This window comes from Acomys minous (genome assembly GCF_964271855.1).
Source record: "Acomys minous genome assembly, chromosome: 17".
Lineage (NCBI taxonomy): Eukaryota > Metazoa > Chordata > Mammalia > Rodentia > Muridae > Acomys > Acomys minous.
Window position 1 is genome coordinate 70,431,201 of NC_140500.1, and position 21,421 is coordinate 70,452,621.

A 21,421-nucleotide genomic window follows, 5' to 3' on the forward strand; every position below is an offset into this window, starting at 1 on the left:
TGTGGGGGGATCCGCAGGTCATAGCTCTCCCAGCCGCTGGCTTCCTGCTGCTCTGCACCATATACGAATGTTCTCCCTTATACAGCTTATCGAGTGCTGGATCGAGTACTGCCTGATCTTGGAGATCCCGATTGATCCCTCCTTCAGTCTCATTAACACTCTTGGGGATCCCTACGAAATCCGCCAATGGAACACAGATGGGCTGCCCAGAGACCTGATATCAACTGAAAATGGCATTTTGGTTACTCAGGGGAGAAGGTGGCCTTTGATGATCGATCCCCAAGACCAGGTGTGTACAAAACCCTTGTGATGGGGTGGCCCGCTGATGAATAGAACATGTAAGAGAGGGTTTTAGCATGATTGAAAGACTTAAGTTTCCATGGAGACTTAGGCCTAGGGAGTTGAGAAGCCTTTTATTTGGAGACCCTCATCTTGCAGACGTGTTTGGGTTTGTGAAAAGTCAGAAGGGGCCTGCGTAAGAGCCCCGCCCCCTCCTCCCTCCCCACCACCCCCCCGCCCCCCTTTTCCCTTCCCTGCCCCCCACCCCACTCCCCCCGCCCGCATCCCTGCCCCCCCCACGTTCTTCATTTTGACGGGTTTGTTGAAAGTTTCAGCCATTGCCTTTCCGTGTCCACGGGGACCATACAAATGGGCAGAAACTCATGATCATGCATCTTTTTACCCTAAAAAGTCTGAGGAATCGGGGTGAAGTCAGGATGCACAGAACTGGGGGCAAGCCTGCCTTCAATTTCCAGACTCCTGCTGTCTGGCTTCCGAAATCAAAGTGGGGATTAGAACAGGAAGCCTTGAGAAAGTCACAGAAATGAAGCTAAGAACCAGAAGCCTGGGCTTTCCCAGGTGGCTCTTTCCTTCCTTTGTTTTAAATTTGAACAAAAAGAGAAATCTCAAACACTGGACTTAAAAGGTGTTTTTATTAGGGAGAGAATTTTGGTTGGTTGGTTGGTTGGTTGGTTGGTTGGTTGGTTTTGGGGAGTTGGGTTTTGTTTTGTTTTGTTTTGTTTTATCTCTAATTTAGCTCTAGATTGAACGATATCTCAAAACTTTACTCTAGAAACTTCCACTTTCCCAACATTTGGCCTTCGTTGTGTTTCCTCACACAGGCCAACCGCTGGATAAGAAACAAGGAAAGCAAGAGTGGGTTAAAGGTCATTAAGCTTACAGACAACAATTTCTTACGGATACTGGAAAATTCCATCCGACTGGGTTTACCTGTCCTGCTGGAAGAGGTTCGATTTTTACTTTGCCCTCTCATGTTAGTTGCTAACTGATAGATGTCTGGGATGCTTGCTGTGCATGCCAACAGACCACATCTGCGCATGTGCAGGACACCAGTCAAGTCCATCTTCAAGTCGGTCAAACCAGTTGCTACTCAATAGCACATTCTCAGATGAGCCGGAATCTGTGGGTTGAAGGAATTTTTCACCTCACTGTTTTGTAGCAAAGAGTCTCTACTCCACTGCACATTCCCAAGCCTCCCTGTGGGCTTACCAGGTGAAAATTTTCAAAGCAGTAATGACAGCAGGAACCCCTGTCTACATACATGTAACACACCAATGATGAACCATGAACCATTCTCGTAGATGTAATTAATCATTATTTCTACTTGGGCATAAGGTCAGATTAATCTAATGACTAATAAAAAATGAACCTTTTTATTTGAGACAAGTCTCACATATACAGGCTGTTCTCAAATGTATTATGTAGCCAAATATTACCTTGAACTCTTGACCCGCCTGGCTTTACCTCCTGAATTCTGGGATTACAGATATGTGCTACCAACACTAGTTTCTACAGTGCTAGGCCTAGAACATGGGCTTTGGACATGCTGGGCAAACACACTACCAACTGACCTACATTCCCAGCCCCTAGAGGCGTGGCTCATTGAGTTAAGATGTTCTCCTGTGAGATTTATCATTCCAAGACTAATTAGTTCATTCATTCCACAAACAATATACTCAGGGTCCCTGTCCCCAATAGCACACAGACTCACTAGGAACAAAGATAGCAAACAAAGAAAGCAAAGTGATGGAGAGGAAGAGTTCTTTTATTTCTTTTTTAATTTATATTAAGTAATTTGTTCATATTACTTCTTATTTGTTATCCCCTCGCTTGTATCTTCCCGTTCCCCCTCCCTCTTTCATCCTATTCTCCTCCCCTAGGTCTGTGTCAAAAGGGGACCTCCTCCCCCACTATAAGATCACAGCCTATCTAGGCCTCATCCTGGTAGCCTGCTTACTCTTCCTCTGAGTGTCACCAGGTCTCCCCACCAAGGGGAAATGGTCTAATAGGGGGCACAAGAGTTCATGTCCAAGCCGGTCCCTGCTCTTCACACAATTGTGGAGAATGTGCTGTCCATTGGCTAGATCTGAGTAGGGGTTCTAGGTTTACTGCATGCATTGTCCTTGGTTAGTACCATAGTTTGAGCTGAACAGCCTGAGTCCAAATCCGCCAGCCTTAATGGTCTTCTTGTAGGTTTCTAGGACCCTCTGGATCCTTCTATTTCCCTGTTCTGTCTTACCTCTCTCACGTAGAGTCCCAATAAGAAGTCCTAGTATCCATCCTAATCTCCGGCTAAGTGAATACATTCATGGGATATCTCTGTTGGGCTAGTGTCCAATTATAAGTGATTATATGCCATGTGCCTCTTTCTGGGTCTGGGTTAACTCACTCAGGATAATCATTTCTAGTTCCACCTATTTGTCCATAAATGTCAGGATTTTCTTGTTTTTAATAGCTGAGTAGTATTCCATTGTGTAAACGCACCACAATTTCTTTATCCATTCTTTGACTGAGGGACATCTAGGTTGCTTCAAGGTTCTGGCTATTACAAATAAGGCTGCTATGAACATGGTTGAGCAAGTGTTCTTGTTGTGTGGTGGAGCATCTTTTGGGTATATTCCAAGGAGTGGGATAGTTGGGTGTTGAGGCAGCCCTATTCCCAGTTTTCTGAGAAAGTGCCAGATTGATTTCCAAAATGGTTGTACAAGTTTGCACTACCACCAGCAGTGAAGGAGTGATTCCCCTTTCTCCGCATCCTCTCCAGCATATGCTGTCACTTGAGTTTTCGATCTTAGCCATTCTGAGAGGTATAAGATGGAATCTCAGAGTAATTTTGATTTGCATTTCTCTGATGATCAAGGATGTTGAGCATTTCTTTAAGTGTTTTCTTCAAATCTCTGAAGAAGGAGATTGAAGATCACATCAGAAGATGGGAAGATCTCCCTTGTTCATGCATCAGGAGACTTAACAGTAAAAATGGCCATCTTACCAAAGGCAATTTACAGATTCAATACAATCCCTATCAAAATACCTACACAAATTTTTAAAGACATTGGAAGAGTTCTTTTAAACAAAAGCTCTGAAGGAACAAGCATTATACACAGACAGCCAGTAAGAGCAGGGACCTGATCCCATCCTAGTTTCATCCTCTTGCTGGGATAAGACACTCTCACAAAAGCAACTTGGAGAGGAAAGAGTTCGTTTGACTTATACTTCCAAGTCACCGTCCATCACTGAGGAACGGTCAGGTAGCAGCAAGAACACTGCTCATTGGCTCCTTCACTGACTCATACTTAGTTTTGTTAATAGACCCCAGTGTCACCTTCCATCATCAACCAGTCATTAGGACAATGTCCCACAGACATGTTCACAGGCCGATCTGATTTAGACAACCCCTCTACTGAGGCTCCCTCATCTCAGATGACTCTAGGTTTTCTCAAGTTAGCAATAAAAACTAACCAGCCAAGAGCCTAGAGAGGGTGAGAAGTAAGCTGCGATTTCTGCCTCAGCTCAATCCTGCAAGGTCTCTTAGATGATGGGACTCAGGCACCAAGAAGGTTGCCTAATGACCACACTCAACTTCCTTAGTTTGCCATTCCATTTTTATAAGGGAACAAGGAATAAATAAAAGCATGGGCTGTGACCTCCTCAATCCCATGTAGAAGTATCTCTGATTCAGCCCAAAGGATGCTCAGAAATGACACTGACCTGGGGTAACTTAGCTGCAGCCCTTTCATGCTAACAAGGACCGGTAATTAACATGATGGCATCCCAAACATTTGTGCAAACCAAGCAGTCACAATTTTGTTCTCAGTGTCCCATGTCATTAATCTTTATTTCAACCTTACCAGATAGCTACTATCATTAACCCATTCTTCCAATGGAAAAGATGATCTAAAATCTAAACAGTCTTCACTGCCCAGAAAATCCAAAATGAGCAACAATACTCCCCATTTGAGTCACATAGAGTACCAAGGCCTCAGTGTGGCCAAGCTTTGGCCAACACAGAGAAGGTGCTAGAATGGATCCTGAGCCCTGACTTGAACCCTGAAGTCATGTGGTAGAGGAAAGTCTCTAGAAGACTTCAAGCTGTGCTCTCAACTCTGCGCTTACTTTGAGCCAGGAGAGGTCCCAAGGATTTTTCTCTTTCACAGCAGAGGACAAAATTCTTCCATAGTGTTGTGTCCCTGTGCAAGAGAGCCCTCTGTAGGAGAGCACACTTGGGAGTCAGGCTCCCAGCCCTTGGCAGGAAGCTCCAGCTGGGCCTTCCCTGCTCTCTGAGGCTTGACGTTATTACCATGGTGCTTGGTTCTTGGATCCTCTCTGGATTTGCTGCAGTGGGTCTTGCCAGCTCTGTTCCTACCTATCTGTGAGCATGAAATCAATCTAGTCTATTTCAGCATTTTGTGTGGAGGCCAGGGAAGCGGTGGTTCATATGTTGTGCATGCACGTAGAGGCCAGAAATTGACCTCGGATGTCTTCCTCTTTCAGTCTGCATCCTGTTTTTTGAAACAGCATGTCTCACTGAACCAGGAGCTTACTGATTAAGTATACAGTCTTAGATAGTCTCAAGGCAGATTATTAACTTGGCTACAAAGTCCAGCACAAGTTCAATCTTTTTGAGATCAAGAAATATTTTCAGAAAAATGTGTCGCCACATAGACCTAGTTGTCTGCAGACAACTGAGGAGTGGGTCACTCAGCAGCCATATCCCACCACGAGCCTTTCCTCTCTTAGCTTATTTCTCATGGGGCTGGATAGCATATGAGATTATCCTAAACAAACGCATGACCTTTGTGTGCTCTTATTCACTTATATAATTGATAAAATAATCAGAAAACATGTAGTGTTGGAGGTAAGGTAAGGACATTAGAAAAAAAGATCGCTGGGGGAAGTGCTTATTGGAAGTAAATTCTGAGGCCCCTAAGTGACGGGTTGATGGTGTCCATTTTCAGCTCTTTGCTTTTTGCATGGTTTGTTCCTATTTTTAAGCTCAAAGAAGTCTTGGATCCAGCTCTGGAACCCATTCTTTTAAAGCAAACTTTCATCAGTGGCGGGAGACTACTCATCCGCCTTGGAGACTCGGACATCGATTATGACAAGAGTTTCCGGTTCTATATGACAACCAAGATGCCGAATCCCCACTACCTGCCTGAGGTGCGTATGAGTGGCTAGTCTGGAACTTTCTACGCAGCTGAACTATGTGGGCTGAGTCTCCAAAGCTTGGTGGGTTCCCACCTGCAGGGACCAGCTGACAACCTCTCCTGCTCTCCCATTTCTCCCTCCGCCGCCCTCCCCCTTTCCTTTCACAGGACACAAGTGCCCCCACCAAGTCAGTCCCCAAAGCAATGGCCTGTCTCACAGTTCTGTTCAAATGCCCATGTCCTATACACCCAAATAAAATTGTCACCTATTGGGAAACTCTAGTAACTGGATGAATTTAAGGAATCATTCGTTGGCCAGAGTTTCAATAACTGTAGACATGGCATAAGGCATTATCCTCTTCCTTCGTCTTGCCATTGATTTATTCAAGAGGTCTGAATATTGCGATAGTATACTAATAGATTCCCATAAAAAGGATACAATGAAATGAAAGAAGTAAAGCTCATCTTATTACAAATAAAGCTTCTTCTTAACAAAGCCATTATGTGCAAGTCACTATTTATAACTGAGTGCTTTTATTACCTTGTTCTATCACCATAGATACCCATGGGTTCTTTACTAACGATCAGAAATTGACGCTTGACAGGGATGAAAAGGTTTGCCAAACATCATGAAAGCACTAAAGGATGCAGCTGGAATTCAAACCCAGCTTGTTGATTCTAAAATGTGGCTACTAACCCTTTTCTGGCTCATCAGTCCTTAAACCATCATGTAGGACCCTGGGTTAGGGAAGACAGGGAGGAGCAAGATTACTCCTCCTCCTGGCAGAGAAAAAGCACATTTGAATTTTGAAAGCCATGCTATGCTTGGCAAGTGTGGGTAGAGGAGTGCATAATCCTGCCAGAGGTGCCTCTCTTTAGACAATAGGGACTCTTGTTCTTGTTTTAAGCACACACACACACACACACACACACACACACACACACACACACACACACATCTTACACTTAGGCATTCACTATTCTCCATGTTTCTCCCCCAGGTATGCATTAAAGTCACCATCATCAATTTCACTGTAACTAAATCTGGTCTGGAGGATCAGTTGCTAAGGTAACCTGAAGAGAGAGTATGTATGGGGAGCTGGGTGACGACAGGCATGGGTTTCCTAATGTTTTGCTTAGAAGGGTTTTGAGATTTACTTTTTATATTTAATCCTGTGTGTCCATGTTTTGTATATCTGCACTTGAGTGCAGGTACCTCCAGAGGCCAGCAGATGGCATCAGATCTCTTGGAGCTGGAGTTAGAGGATGTTATAAGCCACTATGCAGCAGTAGTTGCTGGGATGACCTTTTTGTGTGTGTGTGTGAAGGTTGTCTCTGTATATTCAACTGTGGTTGCTATAGAGAGCTCTGGACTTTCCGGACTTCGGTGTTGTTATTCTTGTGAATCATCACCTGCCTCATATTTTGTAAACACTCTTCCCTCACTTTCTGATTGGCTTAATAAAGAGCTGACAGGCAATAGCTAGTGAGGAAAGGAACGGAGGGGCTTCAAGGTTAAGATAGGGTCTCTGTGAGACAAATCAGACACGGGGATTCAGTGTGCAATAAGAAGCAGACATACAGGGCTGAGAGATAGAGGTAAAGACTTGGCCAATGTGGCAGGATATAGGTCAGGTTAATTTATGAGCTAGCTGAGAGTCTGTCCAGCTACAGTGCTTAAGCTTTTATAAATATTGATAAAAGTCTTTATTTAAGAGCTGGCAGATCTAGACAGCCCTGCTATAAGTTGTATGCACTTTTAACTTCTGGGCCATTCTTCTGGCCATTGCTTAGATTTTTTGACAAAGAAAAACAAATAATAAAATAAATCTCGACAAAAAAATATGATATCAGGCCTTATCAAATCCACAGCTAAACAGGAGGTCTTTTTTAAATGTGATATCAAACTGTAAACACTATCTGTAGTATTATTTTCACAATATATCATCGAACTTACTCCATGTCTATATACGCATAAACATACATCTAAAGATTCTGTTATTATAGTTTATGTATATAGTGTTATACATTTATATTATTATATACAGTGCTCTCCTATTTTATTTACTGTGTGTATGCACATGTTGTGAGCACTGTACACCACCACTCAGAGGACAGCCACAGGAGTTGGTGCTCTCCCTCCAATATGGGGGTCTCAGGGATTGAATTCAAGTCTCCAGGCTCAGCAGCAGGCTCCTGTGCCTGCTGGGCCATCACAACGTCCCACCCAGCGGAACAACTTAGAAAGATGCATCTCAAACAATGGCCACCTCTAAGGAAGGCATTAGGTATGGAAACGGAGCCTCTCAGACCATGATTACCACTAAGGAGAGCATTAGATGTGGAAATGGAGCTGACAAGATAGAGCTGACATCTGTCCATCATTTGCTTTGTTATAAGGATGAACTCACATATTATTTATACAAAATAATTGCTTCTTTGAGGTGGTACAGTTTCATAATCTCCCATGCTCATATTTTTTTTTTGCTCCTGCCTAGGATGCCTGCTTTCTATTTTCCACTTGGCATAGATGAGCATTAGTGAATGAAACTTATTGATTACAGTGGCAAACTGACTCCCCACAAATGAGTAGATGCGAGAATTATGGTGGAGAACAGATCTCTGGCATACAAGGCAAATAACCATAACTGACATTCAGGCCAGGGGATGCACTCAGTCCGTAAAGCACTTGGTGGGCAAGCATGGGGACCTGAGTTCAGTTTTTGTATTTATTTATTATTTAGTGGGGAGTGTCTTATGCATGGGCCACAGGGCATGTGTAGAAGTCGGAGTCAATAATCTCTTTCCCTGGACGGGTTCCAGGAGGCGAGCTCGGGTCATCAGCCCTGGTTCCAAGCACCTTTACCTGCTGGGTCATTTCTGGAGGCCCTGGGACCTCGATTCAATTCCCAGAACTCACTGCTTGTAATCCCAGCACTGGGAAGGTGGAGAGAGGCAGATGCCTGGATGTCTTCAGTCAGCCAGCCTTGCCTAATGAGCGAGCTCCAGACCAATGAGGCCAGTCTCAAAATAAGTTGAGTAGCATTGCTGAGGAATACCACCAGAGGAACACACACACACACACACACACACACACACACACACACACACACGTGCTCAAACACAGACACAGAGAGAGACACATACACTCACACTCATGCATATGCACACACACAGATATGCACAGAAACATGTGCACATGTACGCAAACACAGGCATGAGCACACACAAATGTGCACACACAGACACTCCAAATAAATAAGTACATATAAAAGTAAATAAGTGATTGGCGTGCAGTTCTCTGAAGAGCCATCACGCCCACCCAGCAAACCAGGAATACTGTGCTTTCAGATTCAGCTACACAGCTCTCCCAATGCCCAGTTACTGAATACTCAGGAAAAAAGCCAAAACACAGGGAAGGAAACAGCCGTGACTTAAGGGAGCCAACGGTTGTAACCCAGCTCTCCCAACCCTGCTTCTAGCGACGTGGTGCGACTTGAGAAGCCCGAGCTAGAGGAACAGAGAATCCAACTCATTGTGAGGATCAACAGTGACAAAAACCAGCTGAAAGCGATTGAGGACAAAATCCTGAAATTGCTCTTTGCATCCGAGGGGAACATTCTGGATAACGAAGAACTCATAGATACGCTCCAGGACTCAAAGGCAAGTGACACAGTCTTAGTGTTTACAGAGAGCGTTGATAATCAATCCATGACACTGTAGACCTGTCCCAGCATTCAAAAGGCTGGTGGGGGGGGGGGGTGCGGGGGAGGATCAAAAATTGAATGCCAACCTGGACTATAGTGAATTACAGAGTCGTATGGGTTAAGTGTAAGGAAACTCAACCCGAGAAATGTACACTGCTTTAAAAGTCAGAGTTTATGGGGATGGATGACTCTGTGATGGCTCAGTGGTTAAGAGTACTGGCTGCTCTTCCAAAGGACCGACATGGTGACTAATAGCCACCTGTAACTCCTGTTCCAGAGGATCCAGCACCGTCTTCCGGCATCTTCCAGCACTGTACACAAGTGGTGCACAGGCAGGCAAAATACCCATACACACAACATAAAAATTTTAATACGTCATCATTTCAGCATCTGAGGGGCCTGCAGGGTTTCAAGGCAAGAATGTAAGTTGCCAGGGACACACATAGCTTGCCTGGCTCTCAGGCCTCCTCATCAACAAAAGAAGAGCAAGTAAACTGTCCACCACTGACACGCCCCTCCCCCACCCTCCATCCCCCACCCCACCACCACCCTGTCTATTCAACATTTAAAAAAATAAACATTGTGAAGAACCAGGACAAGAGACAAAAGGAACGCTACTGTCATCTCCTCAGGTAGTCTGCCTAGAGGCTAAATCAATCTGGGCATAAGTCTTGCCCTTCATTAGGCGGGTGAGTTCTGGGACAAGCTTGTCCTATCATCTCTTCTCTAAGCATTAGGTCTGGCGGTCACACACCACCTGGGTCAATAGAAACCTGTGGGTGCCACGAAGAGATTTCACGCTCAGTGTGTGATCCTGGAGTGATTTGCCCCATACACTTAAAGCATGGTTTCGGAAGTGTGGTCCAAGGAACACGGCCCATTAAGTGCTTCTCATTGATTCACAGAGGCGGAGTGCTTTACTAAGAAAACAAAATTACCCTTGAGCCTTCGACTAGACACGAGACCATGTCACAGTCTCTATATTTGCTTGACGTTAGGTCATCCTGGAAGTGGTGGCCTACGGATGTACGCAGTGACGAACACTTACCTAGAATGTTCACGCACTGAGTCTCTGCACTCTGAGCACTCTACCGCCAAGCTCCATCCCAGGCCCTTCTCAGAAACTGTCCACTGTCCTTCCGGGTTTCCTAATCACAAGGAGCCGGGATCAGCTCGGTCAGAAGACCAGCACTGGGTCCCGAACCTCTTCCACTGCATCTTTACCTTGATGCCGTCTTACTACAACCGGAAATTCACTCCATCCGTATTCCTTTCCTAAACTGGACTGGATGCATTCCAAAATCCCTACTATTTTTCAGAGGCAGATCCCTAAGAACTTTGCTATGTGTTTATTTAGATCACTTCCGGTGCCATTAAAACCAGGCTGCAGGAAGCCGAGTCCACGGAGCAGATGATCAACGTGGCTCGAGAGAAGTACCGCCCAGTGGCCACACAGGGCTCCGTGATGTACTTCGTCATCGCCAGCCTCTCAGAAATCGATCCCATGTATCAGTATTCGCTGAAGTATTTTAAACAGGTAACTGCCTTGTTGTTGTGATTTCCCTTTGAACCCTGTTGGGTTATTTTATGTCTTTGACAAACCATGAATGAAATTTTAGGGGTAAAATCCTCCCAGATGTGAGGTGCAGGCACAGAGTTCAAGAGTGGTCCCATCTACCAGATCAAATGAGAAGTTCAGTGTTCAGTCTATAGAGGAGGAAGAGGGCTGAGCTTCATTCTCTCTCCTTCCTCAACTACCTAGCTTGCTTGCTTCCCCTCTGGGCTGCCCGCCATTTGCTGTAAGACGCGCTTTAGGGCCACGGTTCTCAACATGTGGGTCTTGACCCTTTTGAAAGTCATTGCTTATCAGATATCCTGCATATCAGATATCCACCTTACAATTCATAACAACAGCAAAAATCATAGTTATGAAGTAGTAAAAAAATATATGGTTGGGGGTCACCCCAACATGAGGAACTCCATTGAAGGGTGGCAGCATTAGGACAGTTGAGACCCACTGCTTCAGAGGTTAGGGAGATGGAGCAATGGTTAAAGCACTTTCTACTCAAGAGCAAAGACTAGAGCAAATGTCAGGTGGACAAGCTGCCTGGCTGTAATCCCTGCCTGAGGAGGCAGAGACAGGGCCTCCTCAGAGCAATCCAGCCACATCGATGATCACTGGGTTTGATCAAGATATCTGTTTTAAGAATTCAAGTGGAAGAGTGAAGACAATTCCCTACATCGACCTCAGGTCTCCACATACGTGTTCACATGTGTGCGCGTGTTCACGCACCCGCAGAAACATCTCACAGTCACACCATATCTCCCAGCACACACACACACACACACACACACACACACACACACACACACACACACACAGGGAAATAGAATAGAATCTCTTTGTACTTGGTGCTGGTTCTTTCTACTCTGCAGTAGGCTTGGACATGGGGTGCCAACCTTAGCAGGGCTGGCTCCTGTGTCTGCCCCACCCATCCCCAGAATGTCTCCTTCACCAGGCTGCACCTTCTTCCCTGATTGGCTATGACTCAGGGGCCTCTCTTCCCTTTGCCCCTTTTCTGTTTCACTATCCAGCTGGGAGACATTTCCTGTTTTATCTCAGTCTCTCTCGCCTCACGTTCACACCTGACTCAGCTAATGCCTCGCCATCTATTTTTTTAAGTTTTATTTTTTATTGATAATATTCATATTACATCTCAATTGTTATCCCATCCCTTGTATCCTCCCATTCCTCCCTCCCTCCCATTTTCCCCTTACTCCCCTCCCCTATGACTGTGACTGAGGGGAACATCCTCCCCCTGTATATGCTCACAGGGTATCAAGTCTCTTCTTGGTAGCCTGCTATCTTTCCTCTGAGTGCCACCAGGCCTCCCCATCCAGGGGACATGGTCAAATATGGGGCACCAGAGTTCGTGTGAAAGTCAGACTCCACCCTCCACTCAACTGTGGAGAATGTCCTGTCCACTATCCCTCGCCATCTTTAAAGTCATGTTCAGTGCCTACCAAGAGCACCCCGAGTCCTGGGGCATCCGCAAGCTCTGCTGCTTCACTGAAGACTTCAAGGAGACGGAAACCTCACCCCAGGAGTGCCTCGCGAGTCCTATCTTCCTTCCACCTTCCTCCTCCTCTTGTCATGTCTGTGTTGTGTCTTTTATCAAAAAAACTAAATAGTCAGAAAGGTGGGAAAATGTTAAGTTTTAGCTAACTTAAAATTAGGGGAGTATACACAATATGCAATCCATATAAACAAAAGCTTGGAGAGGAAAAGGCAAGAGAAGGCAGAAAAGAAATAGTATGCATATTTAAGGTATATAACATGTTATGGGATTCATATAGATAGTAAAAAGCTTTCTATAGAGAAGCAACTTAGCATATCCATATTCTCACAGTTACCTGTATCTTTTGTTTTTGTAGTCAACGCAGATTTTTTTAAAACTACTCATTTAAGCAGGAATCAATGGAAGAGTATGATTTTGTTACTTAGTCTTCGGGTTATATCTTAGGGAGACTCCGTCCTCCTACCTATCTTCCACTCTATGTTTTCCAGTCCGCCTCTCTCCATTTTCTCCCCCCCCCACCCCCACCCCCCTCCTGTCCTCTATCAGCTCCCACAGCATATACTGGCCCCTCTTCTCTGCAGAGCAATTTAGCTTAGGGCCACTTTCCTAATTTTCCATGGTCACCCCCGTGACATTACGACAAACGCCTCTTCCTCCTACGTGCCCCGCAGTAGAGAACCACAGATACGCTTGATTGCTTGGGACACCCTAGCCAAACTGATCCATTCCTGTTGCCTACCTTCTTCACTGGCTCATTCATGATGACATCACTCTCTCTAATAGCTACAGTACCCTGACTTCTAGCCACAGCGCCACCGTCTCCAGCAAGGCCTGCCGCACCCCTCTGCAAGCTGAGCAGGCGGCACAGCTGTGAGGACTTACTCCTCACACGGGTGGGTTGCTGAGCACTCTACAAGAGGCCCTGGTGCCTTGAAATAAGCGCACACTCCAAGCAAGGCAAAAGGTTTACTTCAGAGGCCTGCAAAGCTATGCCCAGTCAAGCAGGCAAGCACACCTGGCAGCAGTCTCATTGGATTTTAATCCCTAACTCAAAGGGACCCTGTGCCTCACTCCAAGTGGCCATGTTCTTACTCAGTTGGCTAATTTAACGCATCACAGTTGAGAAGCAGAATGCAATGTGGAACGGGAAGTGCAGCCCTGAGCACATACTTTAATTCCAGGAAGTGCTGACCCTGCGGGAATTTAAATTTCTTCCAAGCAGCTTCTTTACCATGTCTCTCTCTCTCTCTCTCTCTCTCTCTCTCTCTCTCTCTCTCTCTCTCTCTCTCTCTCTCTTTTTGTCTTAATGGATTTTGTTTCATTTAATTCTTTAGTAGGAAAAAAGCAGTATGTTTTGTTTATAATCCCTTCCTCTTTTGTAGTGCATTTTTATTTTCTTCAAATTTAAATAACATTGTCTGTCTTTCCTGGATTGTGGTGGTCATCAGGAACTTAAGATAAGACATGGGAAGTTGCTTCAGCTAGTGGCTGACCTAACCCCCGTACACATACGATCACAAACATCCAGCTGTACTCACAGTCAGTGGCCACTCCAAGGCTGTGGCCATCTTGCTACAAGAAAATGTGGTGGCACACAGCTTTAGTCCCAGCACTTGGGGAGGCAGAGGCAGGTGGATCTCTGTGAGTTCGAGGCCAGCCTAGTCTACAAAGTGAGTTCAGGACAGCCAAGGTTACACAGAGAAACTCTATCTTGGAAAAAGAAAGAAAGAAAGAAAGAAAGAAAGAAAGAAAGAAAGAAAGAAAGAAAGAAAGAAAGAGATGAAGAAGGAAGGGAGGGAAGGAGGGAGGGAGGGAGGGAGAGAGGAAGGGACGGAGGAAGAGAAAACGGGTTGAGTACCAAGAGGCCATCTCCCTGAAGCAAAGGTACAGAGCACCAGGTAGAGCTTTGGGCTGCCTCTTTGTAGCACGCACAGCACTCACTCTGAGGTCTAACAAGTTGCTCAATAGTCCAGACTTGAGGAAGAGGGTACCATCCTGATTCCAGATGGGTGGGCTAGCCAACAATTCCAGTAGTTGTTCCTGTCACCTCAGTGCTCTGTGTAACACTTAGCCCACCTCACCTCAAATGCGGGGTGTCTCTCTCCAGCTGCAGCGTGACCTCCCAGAAGGCCGTGCTAAAGTGCTCCACTCCTCTGTCCCCTGTGGCACCGTGAGCTGTCTCTTGAGTAAAGAGACTGTTTACATTTACCCGCAGCAGTCAAACAATCCCCGTGAAAACAGAAATACCTGGACAAGTATTATGACAAATAAATAAATAAATAAATAAATAAATAAATAAATAAATAAATAAATAAAATGAGCTAGACTTGGTCTTAACAGCTACTGTCGCCATGATCAGGGCCCGACAGTAATTGGACCGGCTGGAGAGAAGTCTACCCCGTTTGGAAACTCACATGCCCTGTGTTGACAAGGCTACCTGAAAACTGAAAGCCAGTGAAGCCTCTGTTCAGAGTGCCTGGGCTCTCTTCCTGCAGTGCCACCTCCTCGAGCAGCCTTTAAAGTTGTGTGCACTGGAGTCACCCCTCAAATCCTACAGCATATGTCCCTTTGTTTGTTTGTTTGTTTTGTTTTGTTTTGTTTTGTTTTGTTAGCAGATACAATGCCAAGTAAAGTAAGGATTATTAACTCCTTTAATACCTCCTAAATGACTTGGATAATACCTTCTTATTCCTGCTGTTTGGGAATTCATGCTTTTCAAGGGCTTAAAACCTCCTTCAAGAAATAAATGTGTGAGGGCTGCAAAGATGATGAGCAGTTAAGAGCGCTCACTGCTCTGGCACCCGCACGGCAGCTCACAACTGTCCCTAACGCCAGTTCCACTCCTGTGGGTCCAGTGCCCACTCCTGGCCTCCACAGGCAGCAGGCATGTTTGTGGTGAACATATATACATGCAAGCATACATAAAATAAAAATGCACATGTATACACATACATACAAATGTGGGGCTGGAGAGATGGTTCAGAGGTTAAAGAGCAATGGCTGTTCTTCCAAGGGTCCTGAGTTCAATTCCCAGCAACCACATGGTGGCTCACAACCATCTATAATGAAATATGGTGCCCTCTCCTGGCCTGCAGCTGTACATGCAAGCAAAACACTGTATACATAATAAGTATATCTTTTTTTTTTAAAAGAGTTTGTCATTGGTCCATTTCTGAAAAGTGATGGTGGCCACGCAGAAGATAAATCTCACATACTATGTTGACAGACTAGGTTTTTTTCTCCCCGCAGTGTTTAGCTGCCACATTGCTCACTGAATGTCAAAGTGAGTGGGGAAAGAGGACCAGGTTTTGCTTCACATAGAATCAGCCAAATTCTCTTTCTTCCTCAGTTGTTCAACACAACAATTGAAACCTCCGAGAAGGCTGACGATCTACAGAACCGCCTGGACATCCTCCTGCAGCAGACCCTCCTCACGGCGTACACCAATGTGTCCCGGGGGCTTTTCGAGCAGCACAAACTCATCTACAGCTTCATGCTCTGCGTTGAGATCATGCGCCAGCAAGGCCAACTCACTGATGCCGAGTGGAACTTCTTCCTCCGGGGTTCTGCAGGAATAGAGAAGGTACCATGACACGCTAAAAAACTTGAACGTTCCCCCCGCCCACTAACTCGTGTGTTACTCTCCTTTACTGTTGTGACCAGATAGTGACCAAAATACATGACAGGGAAGGAACTTGAGGGAGTGTTCACTCGAGCTCAGCAGAGAGCACAGTCTGTCATGAAGGGATGGCAGAGCAGGAAGCACCCAGTCACGTGTTGTATCCATAGTCAGGGAGCAGAGCTAGGACTAGAAGCTGGGCAGCCACTTGATGTTGCTCCAGAGTCAAGAGGCCAGGTTACAGCTCAGTTTGGCTGACAGCCAGCTGTAATATTTGGTTGACACTTTGCCTCTTACACAGCATTATCCTCACTGCAGAAAAGGGTTATCAGGAGTCACCAGTGAGCTAGAAAATTATCTGAGAAACTGGAGAAATGGCTCAGTGGTTAAAAGTGCTCGCTGCTACTTACGAGGACCAAGATGAAGTCCCAGCACTCACATTTGATAGCTCATAACTACCTATCACTCCAACTCCAAGGGATCCAACATCCTCCATGAGCGCTTGCACACTAGTGCACACACACACACACACACACACACACACACACACACTTAAAAAGCTCTCTTACAAAACAAGACCAAAAAATTTAACCAACCATCTTACAAATGCGAAGAGTTTTCTCACATGGAGCCTCAGAGAAATGAAAGAACTTTCCAGAACACACTAATGCATGAGAGACTGATTCAAGAATGTGTTTAAGCCTCCACAGCCAGGTCCATCCCACTGCTCACTGATGTCCCTCATGAGCAACACATTTTAAAAGAGGTTTGAAATCCTCCAAACTCAAAGTTGTAAAAACACACAGAAATCAAAAAAATTAATTAATCAATTAAAGGCCAGGCTTAGTGACACACACTTTTAATTCCAGAATTTGGAGGGTGTGTGCAGGTGGATCTCTGTGAGTTCAAGGCCAACCTGGTCTACATAGAAAGTCCCAGGCTAGCCAGAGCTACATAGTAAGACCCTGTCAAAAATAAACAAGCAAACCCACAAGAACTCCTCTTTAGAAATTTCTGAGAAGTTTTTAAAATTAAATTTTCCTTCTCTCATAAGAAATTAAAATGAAAGATAAATGATTTTTTTTAATGTTTGGGACAGTGAGATGGCTCAGGGGTAAAGGCACTTGCTGCCAATCCTGATGACCTGAGTTCAATCCTCAAGACCCACAGAATAGAAAAAAAAAGAAATTACTCCCACAAATTTTCCTCTGACTTCTGCATAAGCACCATGGCATGTTTGTACCCACATGCATGCACACACAGTAAATCAATTAATAAATATTTAATATATGTTTGGAGATATAATTTATACCACTACCTATTTACCTGTATATCTTAATTGTAATAATTTCTATTTTTATCTTAAGTGTCATATGGATTTTGCTATCTTACAAAATACATTAGATTTCCTGGCATGATATAAGAAATTAATTCCCAAACTGAAAAGATGACTCAGCAATTAAGAGCACTGTCTGCTTTGCAAGAGGTCCTGAGTTCAATTCCCAGCAACAACATGGTGGCTCACAACCATCTATACAGGGATCTGATGCCCTCTCTGGCATGCAGGTGTACATGCAGATAAAGCACACACACATACTCCTTTTTTGAGACAGCGTTTCTCTGTGTAGACTTGGCTGTCTTGGACTTGCTTTGTAGACCAGGCTGGCCTCAAACTCACATTAATCCAACTGCCTCTGCCTCCCAAGTGCTGAGATGCAAGGCGTGCACCACCATGCCTCACACATATCTATTTTAAAAAATAATTATTTCCCATGTTAAACATTATCTATGAAAAAAATGTGCACTGATCAAGGGTGATTTAGTGTTTCTCAGGACTGGAGAGGAGGGGTGTAGTCAGACAAGGTGAGAGCTCAGGCACTCCTCATTTCCTGGCACTTGGCTTTACGGGGCTCTACGGTCATGCTTTTCACAGATTAAAAGTTAATAACAACTTTGCATCCAGGTCATCTCTAGGCCATTATCCAGTAGCGTGGGCTTACTTTATGACTCTGGGTGTCATATTAGTCACTCTCTCACTATTTCAAGCTCTTGGTATTATTGTATCTATGCTCAAAGATCCGCAGTGCTACGATTGCTTGCCACAAGCCACACCCAGTGAAGCAGTGACCTTATATGTGAGTGTTCTTAAAGCTTAACCAACCAGCTACCCCATCTCTTCCTGTCTTTTCTTGGGACCCCCTTCCCCTGGATTACAACGTTGAAATTAGGCCAATTACAGCGAAAGGGGCGGGAGGAGCTGAGAGGAGATGTGAGGGAGGGGACAAATGAGAACAAAGTATAATAATACATACGTATAAAAACTCCATGATGAAATCCATTATTATGTATCCTAACTTAAAATTGTTATATCAAAGAAATAAAATTAGCAGCTGGAGCCGGGCGTGGTGGTGCACGCCTTTAATCCCAGCACTCGGGAGGCAGAGGCAGGCGGATCGCTGTGAGTTCGAGGCCAGCCTGGCCTACAAAGCGAGTCCAGGACAGCTAAGGCTACACAGAGAAACCTTGTCTCAAAAAAACAAAAAAAAAAAATTAGCAGCTGGAGAGATGGCTCCATTGTTAAGAGCTCTGGCCACTCTTTCTGAGGATGCAGGTTCTGGTCCCAACGCACAGTTATGGTAATTCATAACTACTTGTAACTCCAACTTCAGGAGTTCCAATGCCCTCTTCTGGCCTTCTTGGGTACCAGGCACACACATGGGCTACATATATATATGCAGGCAAACACTCATGTGCATAAAATAAAATATTTTTAAGAGGAAGAAATTAAGGCGACTAATGGCCCTGCAGTGGCTTCTGGGTGTTCAAATGAGAGGAGGCATCATCAGTTTCTCATTTGGAATGTAAAGCCATGATCCATTAAGGTTGAGGAAGCCAGGCCTCCTGGACCAGGTAATGAGCAGAGCCACAAGAGCACAGGGAGAGCTCTTGAGGAAAATTACTTTTTGTTGTTATGGGGGCGAAGGGGTTCTTTGTTTGTTTAGTTTTTTTAGATTTCAATGAGTTTTGTTTTGTTTTTGATGCAGGGTCTCTCTATTATATAACACTGTCTGTCTTGGAGCTCACTATGTAGACCAGGCTGGCCTCAAACTCACAGAGATCTGCCTGCCTCCACCTCATGAGTTGATGGAGTTAATGTCATGTGTCACTACACCTGGCCTCTTGAAGGAAATTAAATGCACCACTCCAGTGAGCATAGAAATGATAAGAAAAGATAAAAAAGAAGGAGGAAGAGAAAAAGGAGGAGGAAGAAGAAAGGAGAGGGAGGAAGGAGGAGGAGGAGAAGGAGGAGGAAGAGGAAGAAGAACAAGAACAAGAACAAGAAGAACAAGAAGAAGAACAAGAACAAGAAGAACAAGAACAAGAACAAGAACAAGAAGAAGAAGAAGAAGAAGAAGAAGAACAAGAAGAACAAGAAGAACAAGAAGAACAAGAACAAGAAGAACAAGAACAAGAAGAACAAGAAGAAGAAGAAAGGAGAGGAGAGGAGAGGAAAGGAAAGGAAAGGAAAGGAAAGGAAAGGAAAGGAAAGGAAAGGAAAGGAAAAGAAGATCGATCCAATCACTACATCCCCTTAAATACAGAGCAGAGTCCCAGCCCTCTGAGTCTATGAGACAGAGAAGTTACAGAAGAAAAGTTTGAGAGCAGAAAAGGCGTTGAAGTAAAGAAACCTTCTTTGTCATTATAAGGGCAACATGAAGCAACAGGTGCTGTTACAGACACTGCAGCAAGCCGTCTAGACTATCAGCTGAGGCCCCTGAGGAAGACAGCTTCGCTGAGCAAGATTCCCAACAGAGATGAAATAGGCACCTGTTGGAGGACAATGCCATCTAGAACTTCCAAAGGAAAGCCAATGCTCGCCTCCAAAGCTTCAGACAACAGGCTCACTCATGAATCCTAAAGCCTGAAGAATGATACTAAGGGCTAGAAAGACGGATCAGAGGTTAAGAGTGCTGACTGCTCTAGCAAAGCACCGAGGTTCCGTTCTCAGCATCCACATAGCAGTTCCCAACAGTCTAACTCCAGCTCCAGGGGATACACCGCCCTCTTCTCATGGCTCTGGGAGCTGCATGCACTGTACATACATCTATACCGGCAAAACACTCAGGCCCATGATACAAAATACATTTTTCAAAAAAAATTTTTAAAGATCGAAAAAAGAGGAAATGATAGTGAAAGTCCCCCATCGTGCCAAGTGGAGCGGCAGAGCCTGTTGAGTGGCATCTAGGGACTGGAAGAGGCTGGGCAGTTGAGAATGCCTGCTGCTCTTGCAGAGGACCTGAGTTCGGTTCTCAGCACACACTTTAGGTGGCTCACAGGCTGCCTATAACTTGTGACTCCAAAGGATCCATCACCCTCTTCTGGCTTCTGCAGGCACCCATATGCATGGATGCATACAAACCCACAAATATACACATAAATAAAAACAAATCTTTTTAAAGAAAGAAGTAACATCTGTATGCAACATGGTCCCTAAACATCTCATGACCACTGTTAAGATTACAGCTCAGGAGAGAAAAAGATTTCACTCTGGTTCATGAAGATGCATGAGGCAAATGTTGTCTCCATGCTTTCTGGAGCAATATCCCCTCTACAGCCCAACGGACCAGGGGATAATTGATTTTCAACTCTCATTACTTCAGAAGCACATCTTATAAAGCTGCCATAGAATGTGATCTAGATATCTGCACAAAGCACATTGAAATTTTCTGAAAAGAGTTCAACATCTAGACATCATTACGAGTATTCATGATTTAAGGGAAGGGGTCAACAGGAATTGTAAAAGTCACTTTTATTTGCCTGATAGAAAGTCATCTCTGAGGCTTACTGTCTCCGTCTGCTAACTTAGACCTAGTCCTGGGAACTTCTAGGGTCTGTACAATCTAATCTAGGCCTAAAATGTTTTCAGCCTCTGAGACTCACTGCTGAATAAGCTCACCCTTTCTAGCTCTTTCTGAGCTCTGGCTGGCTGGTTCAACTCAGCTATTCTGGCTCAAACTCCTTGCCAAGCTGACTGATCAATCTGGCTTCTCTCAGCTTCTGACTGAATTGCTCTGCTTGGCCTCTAACTAATTCTAGCAGTCTGTTCTAATCTTCTGGCTCCTTCTCATTCTCTGGATCATTCTGTCTTCACCTGTGTCTAGCTTGTTCTCTCTCTCTCTCTCTCTCTCTCTCTCTCTCTCTCTCTCTCTCTCTCTCTCTCTCTCTCTCTCTCTCTCTCTCTGCAACCTGTCTCTGTATAACTGACCTGGTAAAAACTGCCTCCCCACCCCCATCCTTCTCGCTGCACTGCTCTCTTAAGTTGCCTCTCTTCCCTCTCTGTTCTCATGAGAGTTGGGAATATCCTATCTCTGACTCATTCTGTCAAGTCTTTCTCTGATTAGTCATTTTGCCTGCCTTTCAATTAGACATCACTCTGAAACATGGGTGCTTCCTTCAACAAACTAACTTTACCTTCATTGTTTGGGATTAAAGATATGTACTACAGACATGTCTGCATTCCAGCCAGATCACACAGACTTTAGACAGTCTTTGGATATGATTACAGCAGTC

General features: G+C 44.8%; 1 protein-coding gene across 3 annotated transcripts in view; it reads left to right on the top strand.

The window, feature by feature from the left end:
• Positions 1–21,421, top strand: part of DNAH6 (dynein axonemal heavy chain 6) — a 211,276-nt gene that overhangs the window by 134,588 nt on the left and 55,267 nt on the right. For all 3 annotated transcript variants that reach the window (XM_084766547.1, XM_084766548.1, XM_084766549.1), the window contains exons 56-62: positions 86–289; positions 1,122–1,247; positions 5,293–5,457; positions 6,446–6,513; positions 8,927–9,107; positions 10,509–10,688; positions 15,581–15,814. In XM_084766547.1, the coding sequence (XP_084622673.1) occupies positions 86–289; positions 1,122–1,247; positions 5,293–5,457; positions 6,446–6,513; positions 8,927–9,107; positions 10,509–10,688; positions 15,581–15,814 (1,158 nt within the window). The remainder of the gene's footprint in view (positions 1–85; positions 290–1,121; positions 1,248–5,292; positions 5,458–6,445; positions 6,514–8,926; positions 9,108–10,508; positions 10,689–15,580; positions 15,815–21,421) is intronic.